At 34.0% G+C, this 22,079-nt stretch overlaps 1 protein-coding gene across 7 annotated transcripts in view; it reads right to left on the reverse strand.

The window, feature by feature from the left end:
- The window catches only part of DNAH8 (dynein axonemal heavy chain 8), a 138,602-nt gene that overhangs the window by 77,428 nt on the left and 39,095 nt on the right, over window positions 1-22,079 (reverse strand). For 6 of the 7 annotated variants that reach the window (XM_013171043.3, XM_013171038.3, XM_013171039.3 and 3 more), the window contains 16 exons: window positions 20,507-20,702; window positions 18,272-18,468; window positions 16,493-16,619; window positions 14,854-15,089; window positions 11,810-11,914; window positions 10,763-10,876; window positions 10,095-10,157; window positions 8,884-8,984; window positions 6,845-6,982; window positions 5,005-5,245; window positions 3,908-4,107; window positions 3,385-3,538; window positions 3,120-3,283; window positions 2,026-2,128; window positions 1,317-1,421; window positions 874-1,035 (listed from right to left, as the gene is read on the reverse strand). In XM_013171043.3, coding sequence (XP_013026497.3) covers window positions 874-1,035; window positions 1,317-1,421; window positions 2,026-2,128; window positions 3,120-3,283; window positions 3,385-3,538; window positions 3,908-4,107; window positions 5,005-5,245; window positions 6,845-6,982; window positions 8,884-8,984; window positions 10,095-10,157; window positions 10,763-10,876; window positions 11,810-11,914; window positions 14,854-15,089; window positions 16,493-16,619; window positions 18,272-18,468; window positions 20,507-20,702 — 2,406 coding nt within the window. The remainder of the gene's footprint in view (window positions 1-873; window positions 1,036-1,316; window positions 1,422-2,025; window positions 2,129-3,119; window positions 3,284-3,384; window positions 3,539-3,907; window positions 4,108-5,004; window positions 5,246-6,844; window positions 6,983-8,883; window positions 8,985-10,094; window positions 10,158-10,762; window positions 10,877-11,809; window positions 11,915-14,853; window positions 15,090-16,492; window positions 16,620-18,271; window positions 18,469-20,506; window positions 20,703-22,079) is intronic. The other variant, XM_013171041.3, reaches the window with a different exon arrangement.

Here is a 22,079-nt window from a genome sequence, read left to right on the forward strand (position 1 = left end):
AATGTCTGACATGCAAACAAGATGGACAGTCCTTATTTTTTAAAGAAAAGTAATAGACTTTCAAAATAAATACCACTAAGGTAAGACATAATTATATCATAAATACAGCTTAATTATATCATAAATACAGCTAATAAGTAATAATAAATACAGCATAATTGTATCATAAATACAGCTTTAAGATAATTCTGTTCAATATCTAAATGTCCTCAACATTTTTTTAAATTAGCAATGTAATGGCCAGTTTTAATATTTGCATAAATTCTATTAAACAGTTATGCCCACTGCTATAATGATTAGCAAATGACCAGGTCAGAATTTGGGAAGGCTAGGAAACAATTCATTATTTGTTAATGAAATTTATGAACAATCAGTAAGATGGAGAAATCTCTAGGCAAACTAGAATCTTTCAAAATAGGCTTCTACTAGGAATGCATTATCCTAATGACAAATACATGAATTATGAAGTAAAACTCATAAATAATCATGAGATTATAAATCATCATGACATGAGATAATCATAATCATAACTCTTGCAAGCATAAATTTAGAGAAATCTATCTGCACATGAAATTTTCATTGCATACCAAAGACGTTCATTATCCATCGCAGAAAATACAAGCTCTATTTCACATTCTCCAAGAAAAGAAAAAAATTTTTTAAAGTGTGTTATGAGAAAAATATCATGCTACATATAGGACACCAAAACTGAGGTAATTACGGATTGCCTGCTACTGAGTAGTTTTATATCTTTGTTTCCTCTATGGAAACTTCCTCATATAGACAACTCCTTAGCCTATATGCTGTTTATATCCCATCTCCCTGGACACACAGCCCAGACTGCACACACAAATCCACATCCTGTATTCTCACCTGTGCTGGGAAGTGATTAAGAAAATTCAGCAAATTATATCCTGGGTCAATAATTTGGTAATATGCTGCCCTAATTACACCATGCAATGAAATCTGCTGCACACGCAATAAATCCTGCAACCAAAGCTCTACTGGTCCTTTTGCAATCACTGGAGTGTCCAACTGAAAAATCAATGAAAGCAAAAGGCAGAAAATAGGATATAGTTAAACTTCTGTTCAACACCATTAGTTACTAAATAGTTGCTAATTTTTTATGCACAATTACAGATATAATTTCTATAAACACTGTAGAAAAATATTTAATGAAGACAATTTTATTAGAAATGAACATTTCAATCATCAGTGTAATTAACAATAATTCAACTTAATGTATACTTATCTGTCCAACAACAGAATGATTTTTCTATTAACAAAATTTCTGGGGAAAAAAATCAGAGTATTACTGGTATTTTTTCTCCTTCTCTTGATATGACTGCCAGTATGCGATCATAATCCTTTGCATGAAATTCTACCTCATTTATATTGTCAGAAATGGAAGGAAGATGCGGCTGTAAGGACAATTAAAATGTCAAAGTAAATATATAATGGTAGCAAACAACAACAAAAAAATCTTAAGTAAGGTTATCTTGTGAAGGTTTGTCTGAACCTACGGATGAGCTTCAGGCCATCTAAAATTAAAAATTACAGAAATGCTTGTGTAGGATTATATCTCCATCTGCTGGTGGATTTTATTGTTTGTTAATTCTCTTTTGTTTTACATTTTCCAGAGGCAATCTAGCAGGACAGAGGTCAGTTGTTAGGTCAACTATTTATCTCAACCCTCAGTTACAATCTAGACTAGTTGGACTGATTTAGCACTACATAAATCAGCAGTTTCAGAGGTTCCGTTTTGTTAGTTTAGCCATGAAAGGAACCTTCATTAAATCATGTGATGGGATCATATTTTAGTGTCCTGGATTCTGAAGATTGCCTTTGAGTTACATATTTTTGTTTTCATTTCATATTTTGTTAAATACTAAAGGGCAAGAAACAAAAACAACAACAAATCTCCAAAGATTGAAAGAAAATGTTAATGTCTTCATTCATTGAGTGCTTTTACATATTTTAATTTTCTTTTTGTTATAAGTGGAAAAAAAATCACTAAGGCTGTACCTGTATTGTATGAGAATCACTTGCTTGTCCAAGAATTTCAAGAAGTACAGGATCAGAAACAAAAAAAAATCTAGGAAACAGTAGTCTCTTCTTCTCTAAATATCTTTAAAATTGAACAAGATTTCCATTAGAATATTATCTCTTAATTTTTTTCTCCACAAGAGCAGAAGTAAGACCGAAATATTTATATTTCATTTTTATAGCTTTAATTTAAAAAAGAAGACTTGGACAGATGCTAAAGTAAATCTCAACTGTGAACATTTTAAGAAGATATGCAAGGGAAGTTTTGAATAGGGTATTCTTTTTTTTTTAAAGATTATCAAATTTTAACATTTTTCACAGTGACAGAACATTACCTGCTTGTACACACACAGAATACTTGCGCACCAGCGATGCTACTTCCTTAGTATCTCCCTACAGATTATCATCTTTTGATGCAAATGATCTTGCACAATTGAATTAAGAAATATGCCAAATGTTGGAATGATGGACATTGGAATAAACTTCCTCACCACAAAGAATTCTCGAAACACAGTTACATAAAATTTCTGTGCTATTTTATGTTTGTTTAAATATATGTTTTTTTCTTTTTTAATGAATATGCATACATTAGCAGATTGTAAACAATGAGCAGAAATTGTTTGTTTACCTTAAAGTCTTTTCAGTCTGCTGAATCTATGTCTGAAACTGAAAATTTATTATCTGATTTTATCTTAAAACAACAACAACAAAACTAAAACTGTCATAAAGCCTTCCTGCCTTCCCTTTCAAGTATTATCATTACAAATTCCCATTCAGGAGAGATTATCTTCACCAGTTACCCATGCAGTTTTGAAGAAACCTGATTACAGAAAGTTTGGATGACTTCTATTGCTAGACACTGAAGGATGCAAATTAGAAGTAAGCAGAAACTGTGTAGGTATAATCTAGAAAAAGTAGATTCACTCACTCTTCAGATTTGCTCTTGGAAACATTTTAAATATTTAGTTTGGAACTGAAGTGAGACTGACTATTTAGTATAAACTATTTACAAAATAATAAAACATTACATATATATATATACACACAAAGATATAAATGTATAAAATTCATACCCTGTAAGTGATTTCTGACATACTTCCAACTGCTCATGTAAGTGAGGTAGAAGTTGCTCCATAGTCTCATCTCCAACACAGCAAGTAATTACATTTGGGTTTTCATGAGCTCGTTGCATTATCCTTACCCATGATTTGTCAATATTCTGAAAACGCTTTGCTTCCTATATATAATAAAAACATAAGTGCTTTCACACCATTGTCTGTTGAAAAGCATTACACAGATAGCAATTAATACATAATAGGCAAATACCTATAAGTTTACCTGGGGTAACTGTTTTGCAATATCTCCCCCTACAAAAACAGCTTCAAGATAAACCCAGAGGTTCTGCACAACCAGCCATTCTTCAATTATATCTGTAGAGCCGCTTAGTTTAGAAATCCAACTCTGAATATCTTTTTTAAATGGTGCATTGTATCTAAAATAAAGGAAGAGAAACAGAAATGATTTAATTCTAAAAAATAAAAAATAAATTAAAAAAAACACACTATTATAAAATAAGAAAGTAAAATAAAACAGTGAAAAAAGCACACTTGTTTAACTTGAAGAGCAAGAAGAATCCCCTGAAAAGTTTTTACCAACTGGATTATATTCAAATCTATTGAGACAATAGGTTGCTACTAATACATGAAAGTCTGCCACTTGAAGAAGTTTTTAAATCAGAAATTTTAGCTTTTATTCTTTTTTTCATTACACTCCAAACTTACTGCTGATTTAGTCTAATAATAGTAGAGTTACTACCTCAGTGTGTTACTGAAAATACCGTACAAACTCATTTTAAAAGTACCTATTGCTCAGTAAAGAGCCAAGAATCATTAAACTGTCCTCCATCAAAGTTATAATTTCTAATGATTCTGTTCCCTTTAGCAGTAGCTCTCCTCTCCCTTTGAATGATGAGAAGGTCAAAAATTGGTTTCCCCAACTGTCAGCTATTTGAGATAATTTGGCTTCTATATCCTTTTCCTTTGTAGCAGATATACATATATCCTGCAAAGAAAGAATAATTTTTTAGAATCTATGTTCTTCATAAATTAAACCCTTCCTGATATCATACATCTAATAATGGTCTATTTAAAAACAATATATGAAATTTTATAAGATAGTACAGCTGTGTCACAAATGCAGAAACCACAGTACTATTTTTACAGAAATCTCACTAAAATTAAATGTATATTTAACTGAAAAATACTCCATTGGAAATGCATTAGTATTCCATTTCTACAGCTTCATGTTTTATTATTTCTGCACAATAAGATTTCTGAATCATTATTTCAATATGTTTTTGGGTAATGACAGACTCATTTTCATAGGAACTCTTAATCCTATCACATTTCAATTTATAGAATCATAGAATCTCAGATTAGGTTACCTTGGAAAGGATCTCTGAAGTTCATCAAGTCCAACATCAAAAATAAATCAAAGTATGATCAAAGTATGAATATAATGATATAATTTGCATGTGTATTTCATAGAATCATAGAATGGTTTGGGTTGGAAGGGACCTTAAAGACCATCTATAATTCCACCCCGCTACCATGGGCCGGGACACCTCCCACCAGACCATATTGCCCAAAGCCCCACCCAGCCTGGCCTTGAACACCTCTAGGGATGGGGCATACACAGCTTCTCTGGGCAACCTGTGCTAGTGCCTCACTACCCTAAGAGTAAAGAACTTCTTCCCAGTATCTAATCTAAACCTACCCATTTTTAGTTTAATGCCATCCCCCCTTGTCCTATCACTACACTCCCTGAAAAAGAGTCCCTCCCCACCTTTCCTCTAGGAAATATAATTAAAGAATTAGACAAACATTTTATAAATAATAATTCATAACATTTTTGCTGATAATATAAAATGAAGGAGGAAGAAAAAATGTAGGTACCTACCTCAATATCATCTTTATTTTCAAGAATTGGTGCTTCCATGATGTTTCGAAGGCAAAAAGTATCAGATTCTATATCAAATTGATGTCCTGTTGTTTCAGCTATACGATTCCAGTGTCTTTGCTTCATTGCTTTGTCAGTCATCATTTCCAACAAAGGACAAGACTCACTGAAATCATCAATTTTTTTCTTGAGATCTAAAAATGCTTGCCAGGTTTGGAGTCCTTTAGGTAGCCTACGACACCTGCAGTTGAGTTAAAATGATGCAGTAGTAAATGTCCTTTTGCCAAAATAGGAAATTTTAAAAACATTCTAAAAACAGATGAGGAAATATGAAATACCTGCTATTGAGATCAACATTTTCTATGTAAAATTGTGTCAAATTAGTCTATCTTTTTAGGAAAAACCCACTCTATATCTACTCTATAATCGTAGTATACATATAACCTAAAACACCAAATATTTGCACAAGAACAAATGCAAATCAATTCATTATGCCTTTATTTTGGAAATTAATAAAGTCAGATTCTGGAATGTTATTCCAATAAGAGGACTGGGGGAAAGAAGTGCAAAGAAAGCTGGAGTTGTTTCAGAATAGAGCTTGTCATGATACAGGACTGCCTTATGTAGCAGGATAGTGGAGGACAGGACTCAGTGATGCAGTTACTCTGTTGTAAATTATTCTTCTCCTAGTCTTCCATACTACATTTCTTCCAAAAATAATAAATGTGCTTTTTAGAAAAGGTTAGTATATACTTCTGAAGCAATCTAGTTACATCTTAATAGTCTCAACGACAAAGCCATTTTAAGCTTTCAAACTTACTGCAATGTTTGTAGCTTTTCTTTTTTTTCAAAACTATGCTATTTAGACACTATTGTTAATGCATTAGAAATGGAAGAAATGTTTTAAAAAAGGATGAAAGAAGGGAAATGATTTTCTCACTCTAGTCTGTGCTGGTGCAGCCTCACCTCGAGTACTGCGTGCAGGTTTGGGTGCCACAATATAAAAAGGACATAAAACTATTAGAGAGCATCCACAGGAAAGCTACAAAGATGGCAAAGGGTCTAGAGAGCAAGACGTATGAGGACTGGCTGAAGTCACTTGGTTTGTTCAGCCTAGACAAGAGAAGACTGAGGGGAGGCCTCATGGCAGCCTGTAGCTTCTTCCTAAAAAGGAGAGCAGAAGGGCAGGTGCTAAGCTCTGCTCTCTGGGGACAGCGACAGGACCCAAGGGAATGGCATGGAGCTCCAGCAGGGGAAGCTCAGGTTGTATATTAGGAAAAGGTTCTTCATCCAGAGGGTGTTTAGGATCTGGAACAGGCTTCCCAGGGAAGTGGTCATAGTACCAAGCCTGCCATAGCTCAAGAAGCACTTGGACAATGCTCTCAGATCAGATTTTTTGGGTGGTCCTGTGTGGAGCCAGGAGTTGGAATTCATGATCCTTGTGGGTCCATTCCAACTCAGGATATTCTATGACTCTATGAAATATTGTAAAAGACTCAGAAATGTTATCATTGTATCCAGCACTTTAAGTCAATAGGCTAATCCTCCTAGCTGATTAACTTCCCTTTTACAAGCAAACTTTCAGCTTAACACCTTGGTTGGTTTAGTTAAGGAGATCAACACTTCAGCTCATCATATGGTATTCTGTTATCAAAACTACAGGTAAAAGACTGGTTAACTAAAAGTATAGCGTTATCCCACTATTTCTTGTAGAACCTGATCACCTTATGATAAACCTTATTCATGGAAGTTTTATATTTAAATATATCAAATAGCTTCACTAAAGTCACCTAAATCTTAATTCATTTAATATAAGTTACTGTTCATATTAAGAACACACCTGTTTTGAAAATCCAGAAGCTCAGCATTAATTTTTTCAATATCTACATCTGTCCAAAGTATCTCATAATAACCATTGATGCTGCTTATTACAGTATCATACAATCCATACAATTTCTGAAGCAAGTTTAACTCCTTCCTGGAACCAAAAAAGTCATACCAATAATTTCAATCAGCTATTTGGATATCTCTCAGTACTTAAATACATGATATCTGTAATACTACTACCAAAATTGGGATCAATTAGATTTTATTTCTTAATCTAGAAAAGAACAGTCCATTAATACAAACAAGCAAACAAACAGCAACAACAAAGCAGATGGTGCTGAGGACCTATTATCTACTCTAAACTTATATGGGGAAAGTTTTGCTTTGGTATACTTCTATAAAACTTCAATTCATCCAAAAGATGTGATTGTCCCCCTAATACTCAGCATTTTCATCCTCCCCTCAAATACTGTGTGAAATTTTGTGGTCCACAATATAAAAATATAAAACTATTAAAATATGTTCAAAGGAGGGCAACAAAGATGTTGAAAGGACTAGAGGGCGTGAATTATGAGGAGTGGGTGAGGATACTTGGTTTGCTTAGCTTAGAGAAAAGAAAACTGAGGAGTGACTTCATTGCTGTCTACAACTTCCTCATAATGAGATGTGGAGTGGGAAGTGTTGTTCTCTTCTCTATGGTGACTAGTGAAAGGACATGGCTTAAAGCTCAGTCAGGGGAAGGTCTGGATATTAGGACAAGTATATTGGATATTAGGATTAGGTTCTTTACTGAGAGGTGGTCAAGTACTGGAACAGGTTCTTCAGGGGAGCAGTCATGGCCCAAAGCCTGTTGGTGTTTAACAAGCACGTGAACAATTCCCCATAGATACGTGGTTTCACCCTTAGATTGCCCTTTGTGGAATCCAGAGCCAGACTGTATGATCTTTGTATGTCTCTTCCAAATAAGGATATTTTATGATTCTGTGGTAGTTTATGCACCTTGAGGTGGCTCTGCAGTGCAAAGCAGAGAATGGCAAGCAAGGACGATTAGTCAATTTGCTTCAGAAGCACTCTAGGAATCTGAACTAAAATGCTGATGCAAAAACAGCCAGAAAGGCTCATTAGGTACAGCTGCTCAAAAAATTTAGACTTTCATAAACCTCTAATAATATGTCAAATATGGTTATACCTTGATTGTTCCTTGCCTTTTTCTAGTTGTTAGTACTGTATCTTGTTACATAAAACTATATTTAGTCACATGATTATATGAGTATATTTCGAAGACAGGGCATTGTGCTCCTTTATATAGTACAATACCCAGAGTAAAATAACCTGGTGTTGTTCTGTTGCCACAATAAATACACACACACACACAATTATAAGCAAATTATTCAGAGCTCTAAAATTTGTGTTGATTTTTTTTTTGTATTTAATTTAAGGTGATGGAAACCTTCTGGCCTCACCTCAAGTACCATGTGCAGGTCTGGGTGCCACAATGCAAAGAGGACATAAAACTATTAGACAGCATCCAAAAGAGGGCTACAAAGATGGTGGAGGGTCTGGAGGGGAAGACACATGAGGAGCAGCTGAGGCCACGTTGTTTGCTCAGCCCAGAGCAGAGGAGGCTGAGGGGAAGCCTCATGGCAGCCTGCAGCTCCCTCACGAGGGGAGTGGAGGGGCAGGCGCTGAGCTCTGCTCTCTGGGGACAGCAACAGGACCCAAGGGAATGGCATGGAGCTGGGACGGCGAGGGTCAGGCTGGGTGTTAGGGAAAGGTTCTGCACCCAGAGGGTGGTCGGTCACTGGGATAGGCTCCCCAGGGCAGTGGTCACAGTATCAAGCCAGCTGGAGTTCAAGAAGCACTCGGACAATGCTCTCAGATCAGATTTTTTGGGTGGGCCGGTGTGGAGCCAGGAGTTGGAATTCATGATCCTTGTAGGTCCATTCCAACTCAGGATATTCTATGACTCTATGATTCCCTTTTTGTGTACTTTCTAATATACTTTCTAATATACTTAATAAACACCTCGGACAGCTGTATTTCCACAATTACCTGACTTTATGCAAAACTGCATAGTCTGTGACAGGCAATCCAAACAACTGCTCACCAGATGAGTACGTGATAAACTTTCTCCAAAGCTCATCAAAATTAGCCTGGTGACATTAAGATTCATACAGACAAAATAAAATACATATATTTAATTTTAAATAGTCTAATGATAAATCTACAGTTCTACACTTGTCTTAAAACACTTGTATTAGAAGCATAAACATCTGAAAAATACATTTAATCTAAATTTTTGAAACAGTTCCCATGTAAAGCAGTATTCAGTTCCATATGTTGAATTCAGTTAGTGAATATATTTATAAAGCAATAATTTGAAGAAACATTTTACAAAAATGGGATGTGAAATTAATTCTATATCGTGCAGACAGAAAAGTAAATACTTGTATTAGGTGATAAAGTAGACGACCTGAATTAAAAACACCAGAGAGTGCCAAAAATACAGCTACTTTCAGACAAAGTGTAAGTGCTCTCCAAAGTATTGGATCAACATGGGAAAGTGAAAGAACAGTTTGGGTACAAAAGCATTATCTTGGCAGCATAAATGTATCTGACAAATGTATTTGAAAAGCAAATTCAAACAAAGTCACTCCATTTTCAGTATATATTAGATGCATGTGAAAGTTTAAGCTTTTGTTACTTTGTCAGTGCTTTTCAAGAACTTTGAATTCACTTTTTACAGAATAAATATACAATACATAAGAGACTAACAACACTCATGTGGGTTGGGGCCGGGGCAGAATCTTCAAGTTATAACTTTTTAAGAAAAGAAGGATAAAAAATGGAATAAAGCTCACTGTGGAACCATGAACTAAGGTTCATAACAAAAACAAAACACTGAGTTGAAAGGCAAGTTTCCAATGGAAAATGTGATCTTTACAAGAGGAAAAGATTGGCTTATGTGACCAATATATAACCTGGCTTATTTTTAGCTATTATTGAGTTGTACTTGCCTCTTCCCTTTTTTTACTGCTCTTATTTCTTTAGGTAGATAATTTCTGCTCAAGAAACATGAAGAGTGGAGCAAGGTTATGTATCAGTCCTTCCACATTAAGGAAAATGTTGCCTGATTGAATACTAAACAAAATACACACCGAGATTGCAGTCTTTGGTAAATGTGTCTTTTTCTAAACTCACTTTGATAAGCAACAGTGGATCTAAATTTAATTATTTCAAAATGTAACTGTTTATTTTCTTACCTGAAAGATCTGTAGCCTATTACTAGCTTCCTGAGGTGGAATATTTGGAACCATAGGTCCTTCCTTTTAAAGAAACAATTAACAAAAATCTCAATATTAATTCTCAGAGTGACTGAAATCCACTGTATATTTACAGTAGCTCATCACAAAATACATAATCTTTTGATAGTCAAGATCCAATCAAGTTACGTGTGTTGGTAATGCAACATTTACAATGGTAAATCTAATAAAAGATAACACATAAAATTAAGAAGTCTTTAGCTTAATTGAATTGAAAAGCACTAGACTTCATTCCTCATATTTTGTTTCTGTTTGAAAGAAATAATAAAAATAAAAAATAATAAATATATATATATACATATCTCCAGTGTGTGGCCTGCAACACTTTTTTAACATTGAAATACAATCAAAGATGTCATAATGTGCTGCAATTTCTAAACTAAGATCTCATGAAAAATCATGCCACCAGGGATTCTCAGAGTTGTTTGCACTGCTGTTTCTCCAGACTGAAAAGTATGATCTATAACAATGACTGCTTAACAACCATGACATATTCACCATATTCAGTAGCTCAACATAAAACTCCGGCACCCAACTGATGCAAATAAAAATATTGAAAAGCTAAGTACAAGTCTTTCAGATAACTAAAAAAATAATATTACAGTTACCACTTCATATGATGTTTCAAAGTTTGACACATCCTCCCGAAAAACTGCAACCGATTCCAGTAAATTACTTTTAAATTTGGGCTGAACTTGAACCAACTCATCTTGAATTCTGGTCTGACAAAAAGAATAACAAGAAATACAGTATTATTTTATTTATTATTATTTTTTTAATCAGGAACAGATATTTGAGCTATATATAACCCAAAATCATACATACATAAGTATTAAAGTTTTGAAAAAAAAATGAATGATTTGAAACTAAACAGGTATTATTTTCTTTCATGGTGCTACATGTTCAATTTTTGAGATAAAAAGTGGAAACAGCAACAGTCTCTCCCCCCTACTTACAAATGAATATTTACAGTGAATTTACAACAAAAGGGGAGAGGGGAATAAAAGGACACAGAAAACAGAAAAACCCAAAATATTACAGTCCTCTTCCTCATGAATGGCTCAGTGTTTTCTTTAAAAACTCCATTATTCTTTGTTCAAAAGCTTGAGAGAGAGAACCAAGAACTGCCTGAAATCAAAATATAAAATACTCATGCCAGTGATTACTCTGCACAATAGGATCTAAATATTCCAATAAAATATTTCCATATTTCCACCAAAATTTCCCCATTTCAGGAAAAGGTCCAACAGACATTGAGCTTTTGAGGGATATGTCTGTCCTAAACAATGAAGTTAAGTGTACAGTCATCATTTAAGGGGAAGGACGGTGAGAAAGTATGCAATTATTAAAATTATGTAACCTAAAAGCGGTAATCTTGATCAGACAAGAATGGAGCGAAAACTGGAAATGAAGGACAGCAGAAAAAGCAAAGAGAAGAAATAAATTTCTCATTTTCTTGCAGATTTTAGGCACATATATAAAAGATATAATAATAATTTAATATTAAAGAACTTCTCTATAAAAATAAAATTAGAAAATGAACATCCTAATCAAAGGCATAGACACTAGTGAGCAACTAAGACCAAGAGTCAGAATACAAACCGGAGTCTGTCCCCAACTCATTTATACCCTAAATTGTAGTTTTATATACTTACAGCTTTTTTCTGTAATTTATTAAAAGAATATCTGAGTGAATCAACACCTTCTGATTCTTCTTTTGTAACCTCAATTTCAAATGTGTTTAAAATGGCATAGGCTTCCTATATGAAAAAAGAAAACCTTAGTAATGATCCATTTTAAGTTCATTTGCAGAAACATAGATCCAATGTGTTAATAACATTTCAAAGAAAATCTATGCATGTAATTTAGGCATAAAATATTCATTTTTTTTTTAAAGGATGTTGAATGAATCAGAACTAGAGCAAAACAGCAAAAAAAAAATGTTTCTTTAAATAAAATTCTCTTGGATGAGATAACAAAGATATACAAATACAAGAAATTGAATATTAAATATATAAGAAGTTTTATCATCTTAATGGTATCTGCATTACACTACCTAAATGTATATTTTGATCTTTTTTTTCCCCACCTCTGATTTACTGTCACTAAATTACATATTTTAGAAATATTTTGCCATCTGACCTATACAATCTTTACTATATGTTTTCAAGCTATCAAGTGTCTGCATAAGTATCTATTTCATTATGAACCTTTCTTATTATTTATTCACACTTGTAACGGCTTGCATCCATGGAGTTTGCACATCTGTTTTATTACCCTCTTATCAGACCAAGGGAACAAATTATTTAAAAATAAGATTGCCTTCTTATTTTACAGATTCCCAAAAGGTACACAGAAGATTTGTTAATGAAGACAACACTATATATCACGTTAGCTGATCCTCTGACCTATGACTTCTATTATGTGCAGCTTATGATGTTTCATAAATACAGTTGTTTATTCCGTGCAGATACCTACACTTGGAATTCTCTTGTTCAACTTCTGAGAGTTGTAGACTGAATCACTGAGGTTAGAAAGGGCCTCTAGAAATTGTCTAGTCCATTCCCTCACAACCTCAAGGCAGGGTAACCTAGAACATGTTGCCCAAGACCAGGTGCAGTGTCCAGTCAGGTTTTTCTTCATCTTTTTCTTCAAGGATGAAGATACACTCCAAGTGTGTCTCACCCACCAGAGTAAAAGAGTAGTTTCACCTCCCTTGACCTGCTGGAACTCTTCTAACTAACGCTGCCCAGGATACCTTTAACCTTCTTTGCCACAAGGCCACTTTGTTGACTCATGTTCAACCTGGTGTACGGCAAGAAACACAGTTCTTTTTCTGCGGTGCTGATTTCCAGTCACCCCAGCCTTTGCTGGTGCCTCTGGTGCCTATTCATCTCCTGGAGCAGGACTCAGCATCTGCCATTTTTGAGCTTAGTGAGGTTCCTGCCCAGTCGCTTTGAAGGGCAGCACAACCATCTGGTATATCAGTCATCCCTTCCAGTTTTGTGTCACCTGCAATCTTGCTGAGGGTGCACTCTGTCCCACCCTCCAGGTCATTAACACAGTACTAGACCTAGGGAGAGCCCGTGTGGTACTTTGCTACTTACAGGCCTCCAACTAGACTTTGTGCCACTGATCATAACACTTTGAGCCCGACAATTCAGCCAACTTTCAGTCAAACTCACTGTCCGCTTACCTAGCCCACATTCCATCAGTTTGTCAATGAGAATGTTATGGGAGACAGTGTCAAATTCCCCACTACAATCACAATAAATAATGTCCAATGTTTTCCCCATGTCCACTGAGCTAGACATTGTAGAAGCCTATCAAATTGGTCAGGCATGATTCTTCAGACTATAATCAGTCTATGCCTGATCGCCTTCCAGTCTTACTTTTCCTTACATCAAGCCCTCCTTCCTTCAGTCATGTTCTAGTAAGAAATAAAATGCCTAATCACCCCCAAAAGTTCTAATTAAGCTCACTAAGGAAACAAGACAAAACACTGAACTATAAAATTACTGATCAGGTGACACTATTTTATATTCAGATCTTGATTTTATCAGCTATGAACTCTTATTTATTTAAGGAAAGCTCATGAAGAAAGACCAGAGAGTGACTTGCTAACATGAGTAGTCCTATTGCTATTAGTGGAACTCATTATTTTAGTAAAGAAAAGGAGTAAATGTATAGAATGTAAGATGTAGAAAATATAAGGGTTTGGGAAAGAATCTTTAGACTAATATTCATTTCAAAGTGCCAGAAACTGGTAAAAAATATTATTCCTTCAGAATTTAAAACATCTTTATTATCTTATTTACAATTTTTGCATCACTTTTCCTACACATGTAAAATCTGAGAAATAAACAGTGCCAAACTCAGTTTCTCTTGCTTATTTTATTTAATATCCATGTGTATGATTATCACATCCCTGTCTTTTGCCTGACAAGTAGCCTGAAGATACTCAGCCTAAGAAAGAACATTTAGTGATACTTTCTTAACTTAATATTAGGAATAATATCAACAATACACTGAAAGTCCATTCTGGTATCACATTAACAGACCAGTCTTCCAGAAGGAAAATGTTAGTATTGAGCAGTACAATTTCTTCTGCAAAAGGTGGATAAAAATGTAAAACAGATGTTATATTAAGCTGTTTCTGAGTATGATAAAAAATACCAAGTAAATATAAAGCTTAATGAGCTTCTTTATCCAGTTAAATCAGGGAAACTGGAAGAATGGTGCAAATTTCTGACAGCATACAATGATGTGTGGCTCCATGAATGCATTCTGGTTATATTCAAAGGGGTTAGATTATAAAGATGTTTTCTCTTGGACACAAAAGAGTTAGAAAAAAGATTAAGGCTAATGGAAAAGCACACAGCAAAAAGGAGACTACTGTTCCCTTCTCTTGTGCTCTCATCTGCTTATTTCTGTATGCCATCTCCTATATTGTATTTAAGTTATAAATTATTTGAGAATCTATTTTTTTATTCAGCATTTATACAGTTCCTACCAAAGTATCTAATAGCGATTCATAATTTATAATAAAAATAGCAATAAAAATATTACTTTGTTTCCTATCTTCATCTTAGACCCTTTATAACAGTAAACTCCTTATTTGGGTTCTCAGTTTATTTTATGATTCCTCATATATAAAACTAACTGTTTTAATCAAAATAAAAAATTAAAGTCATCTTACTTCAATAGGTCCCAGAGTCATATCCATTTGTATTTTATTATCACGTATGATAGATAAAGCTTCCATTGCCAGTCTGATATCATCTAGGTCACGCAGAGGTCGAGACAATTTCTTTAAATATGTAGTTATGAATGACATCATGTCTGTCATTTTCTTTTTATATTCCTCATTTAAATAATGACAGAGGAGCATCTTCCAGGCTTTGGCTTCAACTGATAAAGCTTTTTTCAGGGGTCCTGATTTAAAAATAAATAAATATATAAATCCACACATCACATATGGTTCTTTATAGCAATTCAGAAGAACATCAGCAGAAATGCAATCCAATTACTCTAGTTTAAAATTTTTTTAATAATTTCAAGTATACTTGAATACTTTTCTGTTTTTCTATTTTGTATCTGTAAGATGCATTGGCAAGTTTATCTGATATGACATATAGAGATGATAAGAAAAATACCTATTATTGATTTACATTCTCAGAGATTAATTAATATATATTAACTAAGTGCATGAAGATCAGTGATATTTAAATGGCTTATATCAGTTGAAGAAATGACATCTTGAGATTTCAATACTGGGATTTGGAACACTTCATAACTAAAGCTACAAGGCGTCAAATCAGATCATGAACAATTAATGTATGAACACAGACTGACACTGAAGAGACAGAAAAGCCAATCTTTGGCACTTTAACTTGTGCAAACAAGTTAGGATTTTAATAAGCAACATTTTATACTCCAGTGACAGAAGCTGAAAGATCCTAACACCATATAACCCTTCTAGTTACAAATTTTACAGAAGATACGCTTTCATCTTTAGTAATGCAGCTATCAGTATTAAAATTTTGATTCCAAAAGGCCATTAAATATCCACAGCTAATCATCTAAAAATGATCCTTGTGAATCCCTTCTAACTCTGAATATTCTGTGATTCTCTCCCTACTGTGCGTATATATACATTTATGTACATGCCTATGGACACATACACAACATACACACAAGCACTTGCATACTTACAATACTTATTAATTCTTTCAACGTCTTCACTAAACAGGATTGTGCAGCAGTGGATTTCTTAAGCAAAAATGTACATTTTATGAAACTTATTTCCTTCAACTGGGGTTAAAATTGTTATTTTCCAAATTATTTTCCATGTAACTGACTATACATTTTATATATATAGAGAGAGAGAGAGACAACTAACTGAACTTTTATATACCATTTCTCATACTGCCTCGTTGACCATCTTATTCATGTTCTCCTAAAAAAAACCAAACAAACAAACAAAAAACTCGAAGAAGTCTTTTAAAATCTTCACTAAGAATCCAAGGGTTTTTGTTTGTTTGTTGATCTTTGAAGATCTATATTTTGTTAAAGAAACAAACTACCATGACATTATCTTGCATAATGTCATGGTAGTATTTTCATTAGTTTCATGCCTAACTTCCTATTCTGCACAAAAATAAAAAGTATCCTAGGATCCAAACACTACTACATAGAGAAGCAATATAAACAAAATGAAGTGTCCTTGATAACTTCTATTCATATTTGTAAGCATTTTATTTTAGAGAATAAGCCAAGTAACCTATGACTATTTTATTCATTATCTTGCGATGTACAAAGAGAAGAAAATGTCATACCTGTGTGCAATTCAATTGGACCAAGAAGAATAATGGGTTTTAAATTTTCCATCTCTTGCTCAAACATAGCATAGTGAAGAATTTCTTCCTTAATTTCAGTCAGAGATGGGCAACTAGCCAAAAATTGCTGTATGAAGGTTAAAATGTCAATCAACAATGATCCTTTTTTCATATTTTTGGTAAAAAAGGTGGCAACACTTATTCAGGAATTACTGAAAATGTATATCGATATTATGCCTGTATTTAGCCTTCCATGGCCTTGCTAAATTAGGAAAATGCACATGAGTAGACATTCACATTTATGAATTTCTCTGTCAGTAATTCCCAAGCTTGTTGGAAAAATCCGATCAAATTTAACAGAGAAACAGACATCCAAGACATATTATTTGCCTACCAGTTTTGTGAAAACAGGTGACATAACATCAAAAAATATGTCTGCACTTACAGTAAGGGTTGACCATTAGCAGACTAACATGTGAAACAACTGCAGTAAAACAAATTTTGTAAGGAGTTCCATGAGCATAAGAACTCAAGTGTAGAAAAGTTTTGTGATCCTGAAAAGCTGCATTTTGGAAACGTTACACAAGATATGTATTCAATATGCCTACATTGCATGGATAAACAATAAATGCTGAAAGTTCTTTTCCTCTTCTTTTGTGTGAGAGTACCCAGACTGGCAGTGGGAGAGTTAGCACAGTGCTGAAGAAGGGGGATGGAAACAAGGGCACGCATGCATAAAAATGAAATGCAGTATTATTGAGGCTTCTTCTGTAACACTTTTCTTCAGCATTAACTAGATCAAGCTAACAGTATTTGCTTAAACTAAAAAATTAATTACACTACAAGTAAAATAAGGTATATTTCTTAGCCCATATAAATTGTGCAAGTTGCAGTGTGACATCCAAAAGAGACTGGTACTCCTGAAGCAAACAAGGTGATGTGATATTCACAGATCTATCTACATACAATGCAGTCTGTTAAATAGAAAGTAATAGAAAAATGAATTAAGCCAAGGTTAAATGAACTATATATAGTAGCCAACTTTCTTCTACTGAACCTCTAAATTCAAGCTTTAAATTAAAAATCTTTTGTAGAACAACAGTATGAATATTCTGAAGATTAATTCCCAGAGACTTCTAATTACTGGAAATGAGCTTTTTCTTGTTCTAAAAGGAACTACATTTTTCTACTGCTTCTGAGGACTCAACTTGCAGGAAACAACCTGTTAACGATAATTCAAAAAACCAGAAAGGGAATACAGGATTTTTTTTTGTTGGGTAGAGGTTGCAGAACTCACCTCCTTGAATTAACTAAATAAAAGGTGGTGAATAAAAATATGTATTAAACTCAAAATAAAAACTTAAATACTTTCCATAGAGAAAAATGCACATGTATCAACATTGACACTGTGAGAAGTTCTGTGCGAAACTGGAGTACTTTCTTATGGCCTGAAATTCAGAGTTCCACAAACAAAAAACAAGGAAATTAAAAACAAGCAAAACAAACCAAAAACCTAGGACCACTTTATCATGATACAGAAAGGCACAGAAACAGAAAAACCCAACCCTCAACATAAGAAATATGTAGCATGCTATTCCTTCTGCCTAGGAAATATATTGCTACTATCACCACAACTACTTATGGACAGAATTAAAATTTGAGCTTCTAATATCTTTTCTACATTATTTTTCTTGATCTTTTTTTTTCCCCATCAATGTTTTCAAATTTCAAATTATTAGATTAATGAAAAACAATCCTGTAGATCAGCATTGAACTCACCTGAACTTTGGCATCTCTATCTTCTGTCCACAGCATCTTATATTTCTGAAAATCCTGCAGAGCTTCACTAGCTACTTCTCTAATACAATTCACAGAAGAAGAGAGGAGCACAACTAATTTAGAAATATCTTCATGTTCTGCAACACCTGAGTAAAAATTTCGTAGCTTTCTTTTTATCACAACATCTTTCATTCTTTCTGTAAGATAAAATCATATATAAATGAATAAACTGTTACAAGTCTGGTTAGTTATAGTTCTTTAAATGTATGCAGGTCAACTTAAGCACAGTTGCTGTTAAGTAGGGCTGAATAACTTTCTTTACTTGTCTATCTGCTTAATATGAAGGCACCAAGCACTAGTTCAGTCTTAGCTCTATACAGTTAGGGCAAATTCAGCCTAGAATTAATGTTTCCAAATGCAAAGAAAATAGCCTTCTTTATTCACTAATTTTCTTTTTTCTAGTTTACTTGCAACTAGAAGATGATAAGGCCTCATGAATATTTTAGGCTTTTTCTTTTTAAATTCATATAATAAGGTTTTAAAATCATATAAACCCCTTAAAACAGTCTTTCTTGAACTCTAAGACACTTGAATTAAGTAGCTCTTCATTAAGTATCTTTAGTGATATCAAAAGAGATATAAAACTTTACCCAGTTGCATCTTTTATTAGAGCAAAAATACAGTTTGTAAGACAAATGTAGCTTCAAAACACAACCTGTTGATATCAAAGTCTTTTGCGTCTTGTCTGAAAGAGGGTAGAGCTGAAAGAAGGGGAAGTAAAAAAAAAAAAAAGAGAGAAAAGAGACTCTACTAAGCCTTTCATTTCCAAATATGCTTTCAAAGGCACTTTGAAACAAAACACAGAGGCTACACGAAGGTAGCTGCTGTTCCAGTTATGTTGTTGATTTTGAAACGGGAGCCCGGTCTCCTTTATGAACTACAAGTATACTCAAACAGAAGGTAAGTAAAATACAATCTATCATGTCCCTACTTCATATCTGATGAACTGTTGATACAATCAAGATCAATGTAGACATTGCTGTTTTAAAAGTTCTAATGAGCCCCTTCTGCCATGACAAGGGCCTGAGCATTTTGAAGCGCATGTAAGAGAATGGAGAAGGAAAATTCTTCTGCCATCTCTTCCTGCCATCCATGCTGTTTAATGGGGGGATTTAAAGCAATGCCAAATTTTTTTTGGTCTGCGAACTTTTTCAGGGATCTGGTCACTGAAAACAGAGTCTCAGACTGATCCATCTGTGCCATCTGTTCCACAGAACTAGCTGACCAAATAATAGCATATCCCCTCCACACGACACCCATTCATGGGTGTTGCTGATGAGTAGCTTTAAAGTGATGAAAAAGATTACTCACTAACTTTGTATTTCGACACAGCAGAGGGAAAGGCTATGGATGTCTTATGAGTAGTAGTCTTAGTAGTCTTCTGCCACCCTGCTTAAAGAGATTATTTTTCTATGTCTGTGCTTCAAATGATTATAAATCCCAACTCTGGACTAAGAGAGAGAAAAAATTTCCAAGATACTAAGGATTTCCCAAAGGAATCACAACAAAGATGCTACTGCAGTGCAGATCACTTAAGAGAACCTGACGGTAAAAGTTTGTTGTTTTTCTTTGGTTGGTTGTTTTTGTGGGTGCTTGCTTCATATGGACATCTAACCATAGAAACAGAAATTTCTGCATAGAAATAATATTAGGGAAAAAAGTATGTGACTAGAATGCCTGCAGGTCTATCTACATTGTGAATATTCACATGAACAAACACTTCAATCATTTTATAATCCATTTTGGGAATACAACCAGCAAATAAAGGTTGTCACTGAAATCTAATGGTTATACTAGCTCTCTTTCTATCTCAATATTTCAATGACAGTTAGTCTACATAATTGTTTATGCCTACAACTATAACATAACAAGTAAGTAAAAAGATGACCTAACAAGTTTACTTTGCCTCAATTAAATAGGAGATTCATAATTTAGCAATTTTTCAAAAAATTTTTGCTTATTGTTTCTCAAGGTTCTAATACTTACATAAACCAGAAAAGCTATTTCTGAAAAATACAGTTAATTAAAAAAAATAAGAACAACATATTAATTCAAAATAATCCACAGTTGGCTTCTTTGAAACAAAGTAAATATACTCGTAAATATTTATATATGACATTTTTATTAAAATCCAAAGTTTAAAATAAATTTATGAAAAAAAAAAAAGCAACTTACTTTCCTCTTTTTTGGTTAATTTTCCTGATAATCCAAAACCTGCTGAAGATACTCGCTGTGTGTCTAGCTCTGCTTTTAAATTAGATTTTTGCAAATGCCTTTGCTCCCACTGAGCAACTCCACGATTTACGTCCAGTATCAGTTGAATCATACGATTGATGGCTTGCTGTATATCATCTAAACTGGGAACCATTACCTATTCAAAATAGTTGCAATATTGTTGAAACAAATGCAGGTGACTGTCATTTTCCAAGACCCCAGTTTTACTCTACTCGTAGTGAATTGTAGAGCATGCCCCAGAAGAGAAAAATGTAACTAAGAGTCTGCCTGCCTCAGAATTGCCTCTAAAGAAATGAAATATACTGTACTGACCTGCTACCTATTTGTACACTTACACTGTAGGCAAGCTGACATTAAAGTATTAGTAGTCTGTTTTCGTGTTCTTTTTTTACAGTTGTTTTTACAATTCCTATAATATTTTTAACAGCATTTTTTAAATACCTTTTTACAGTCTAGGGAATACACTACAAGCCTTATTTCCCACATTCTAGAATCACAAAGCATCAAAAACGTTAGGCCAAGTTCCTCTTCTCTGTTACTCTTAACCTCTGTATTGTAAATACTGTGAGAGGATTGGTCATGAAATTACATATGGACAGCTCATTTCAAAGAAGAATATTTACAAGTATATACCTTCTCCTTCTAAGTGCTTATCTATACATGCATTCATGACATAAGACAAGCAACAATCATCTAGATCAAAGTGCTGAAGATTCTAGTTGAATAAATATTTATTTTTTCTCCCCAAAGTAGCATCACTTCAAACTTCTGCAAGAGCGCAGTGTTTAGTAATTAAATGAAACTCCATGCAGTAGCCCTGAAGACCTCAGATTCTATATTTGGTAAGGATTTTGTAACAAGCCAGAAGGGGTAGAGAATTCACTATCAATTACCAGAGTAAAAAGAGGATTCTTGATCTGGAACAAAAACAACAAGCTAACGGAACAGGGTCAAACCATGCTGTCCATACTGTATAAATGCTATTATGCTCCCTAGCATAGTATGAGGTGATGCAAAATAGCACTCTCACAGACAAAATTCAGGCACAGTTTGGAGGATAAAACATGATGAGTGCTGAACCTAACACACAGTTTGAATGCAAACTCTTGGGTTCGGGAGAAAAAGCATTTATTACTGTAAATACAAGCCATTTCAGGTCAGTTGACTTTGAGGTCAAAAAACAGCCTTTAGCCACTTTTATTTAGTAGCACACAGACAGAAAGTCCCAAACACAGAACAAAAAACTGCATTGTCAGAATAATGTTAATTGTAGCTTTATCCTGTCCTTGTCTGATAAGAATTCCATATAGGATAAGGTGGAGGAGATGCACACATCTGTTCCTCCAGGATGCTTAACAGGAGGAAGAACTCACCTGAGAGTGATCCAGGAAAGAACAGAAAAACAGCATTTGTTTTTAAACATCAGAACAAAGAACAAAGAACATGGATAAAAAACACTAAAAAGTGACTCTTATGTTTATAAATCAATTTTACAGACTGAGCAGTTGTATGC

The sequence above is a fragment of the Anser cygnoides genome, chromosome 3, assembly GCF_040182565.1.
Source record: "Anser cygnoides isolate HZ-2024a breed goose chromosome 3, Taihu_goose_T2T_genome, whole genome shotgun sequence".
Classification (NCBI taxonomy): Eukaryota; Metazoa; Chordata; class Aves; order Anseriformes; family Anatidae; genus Anser; species Anser cygnoides.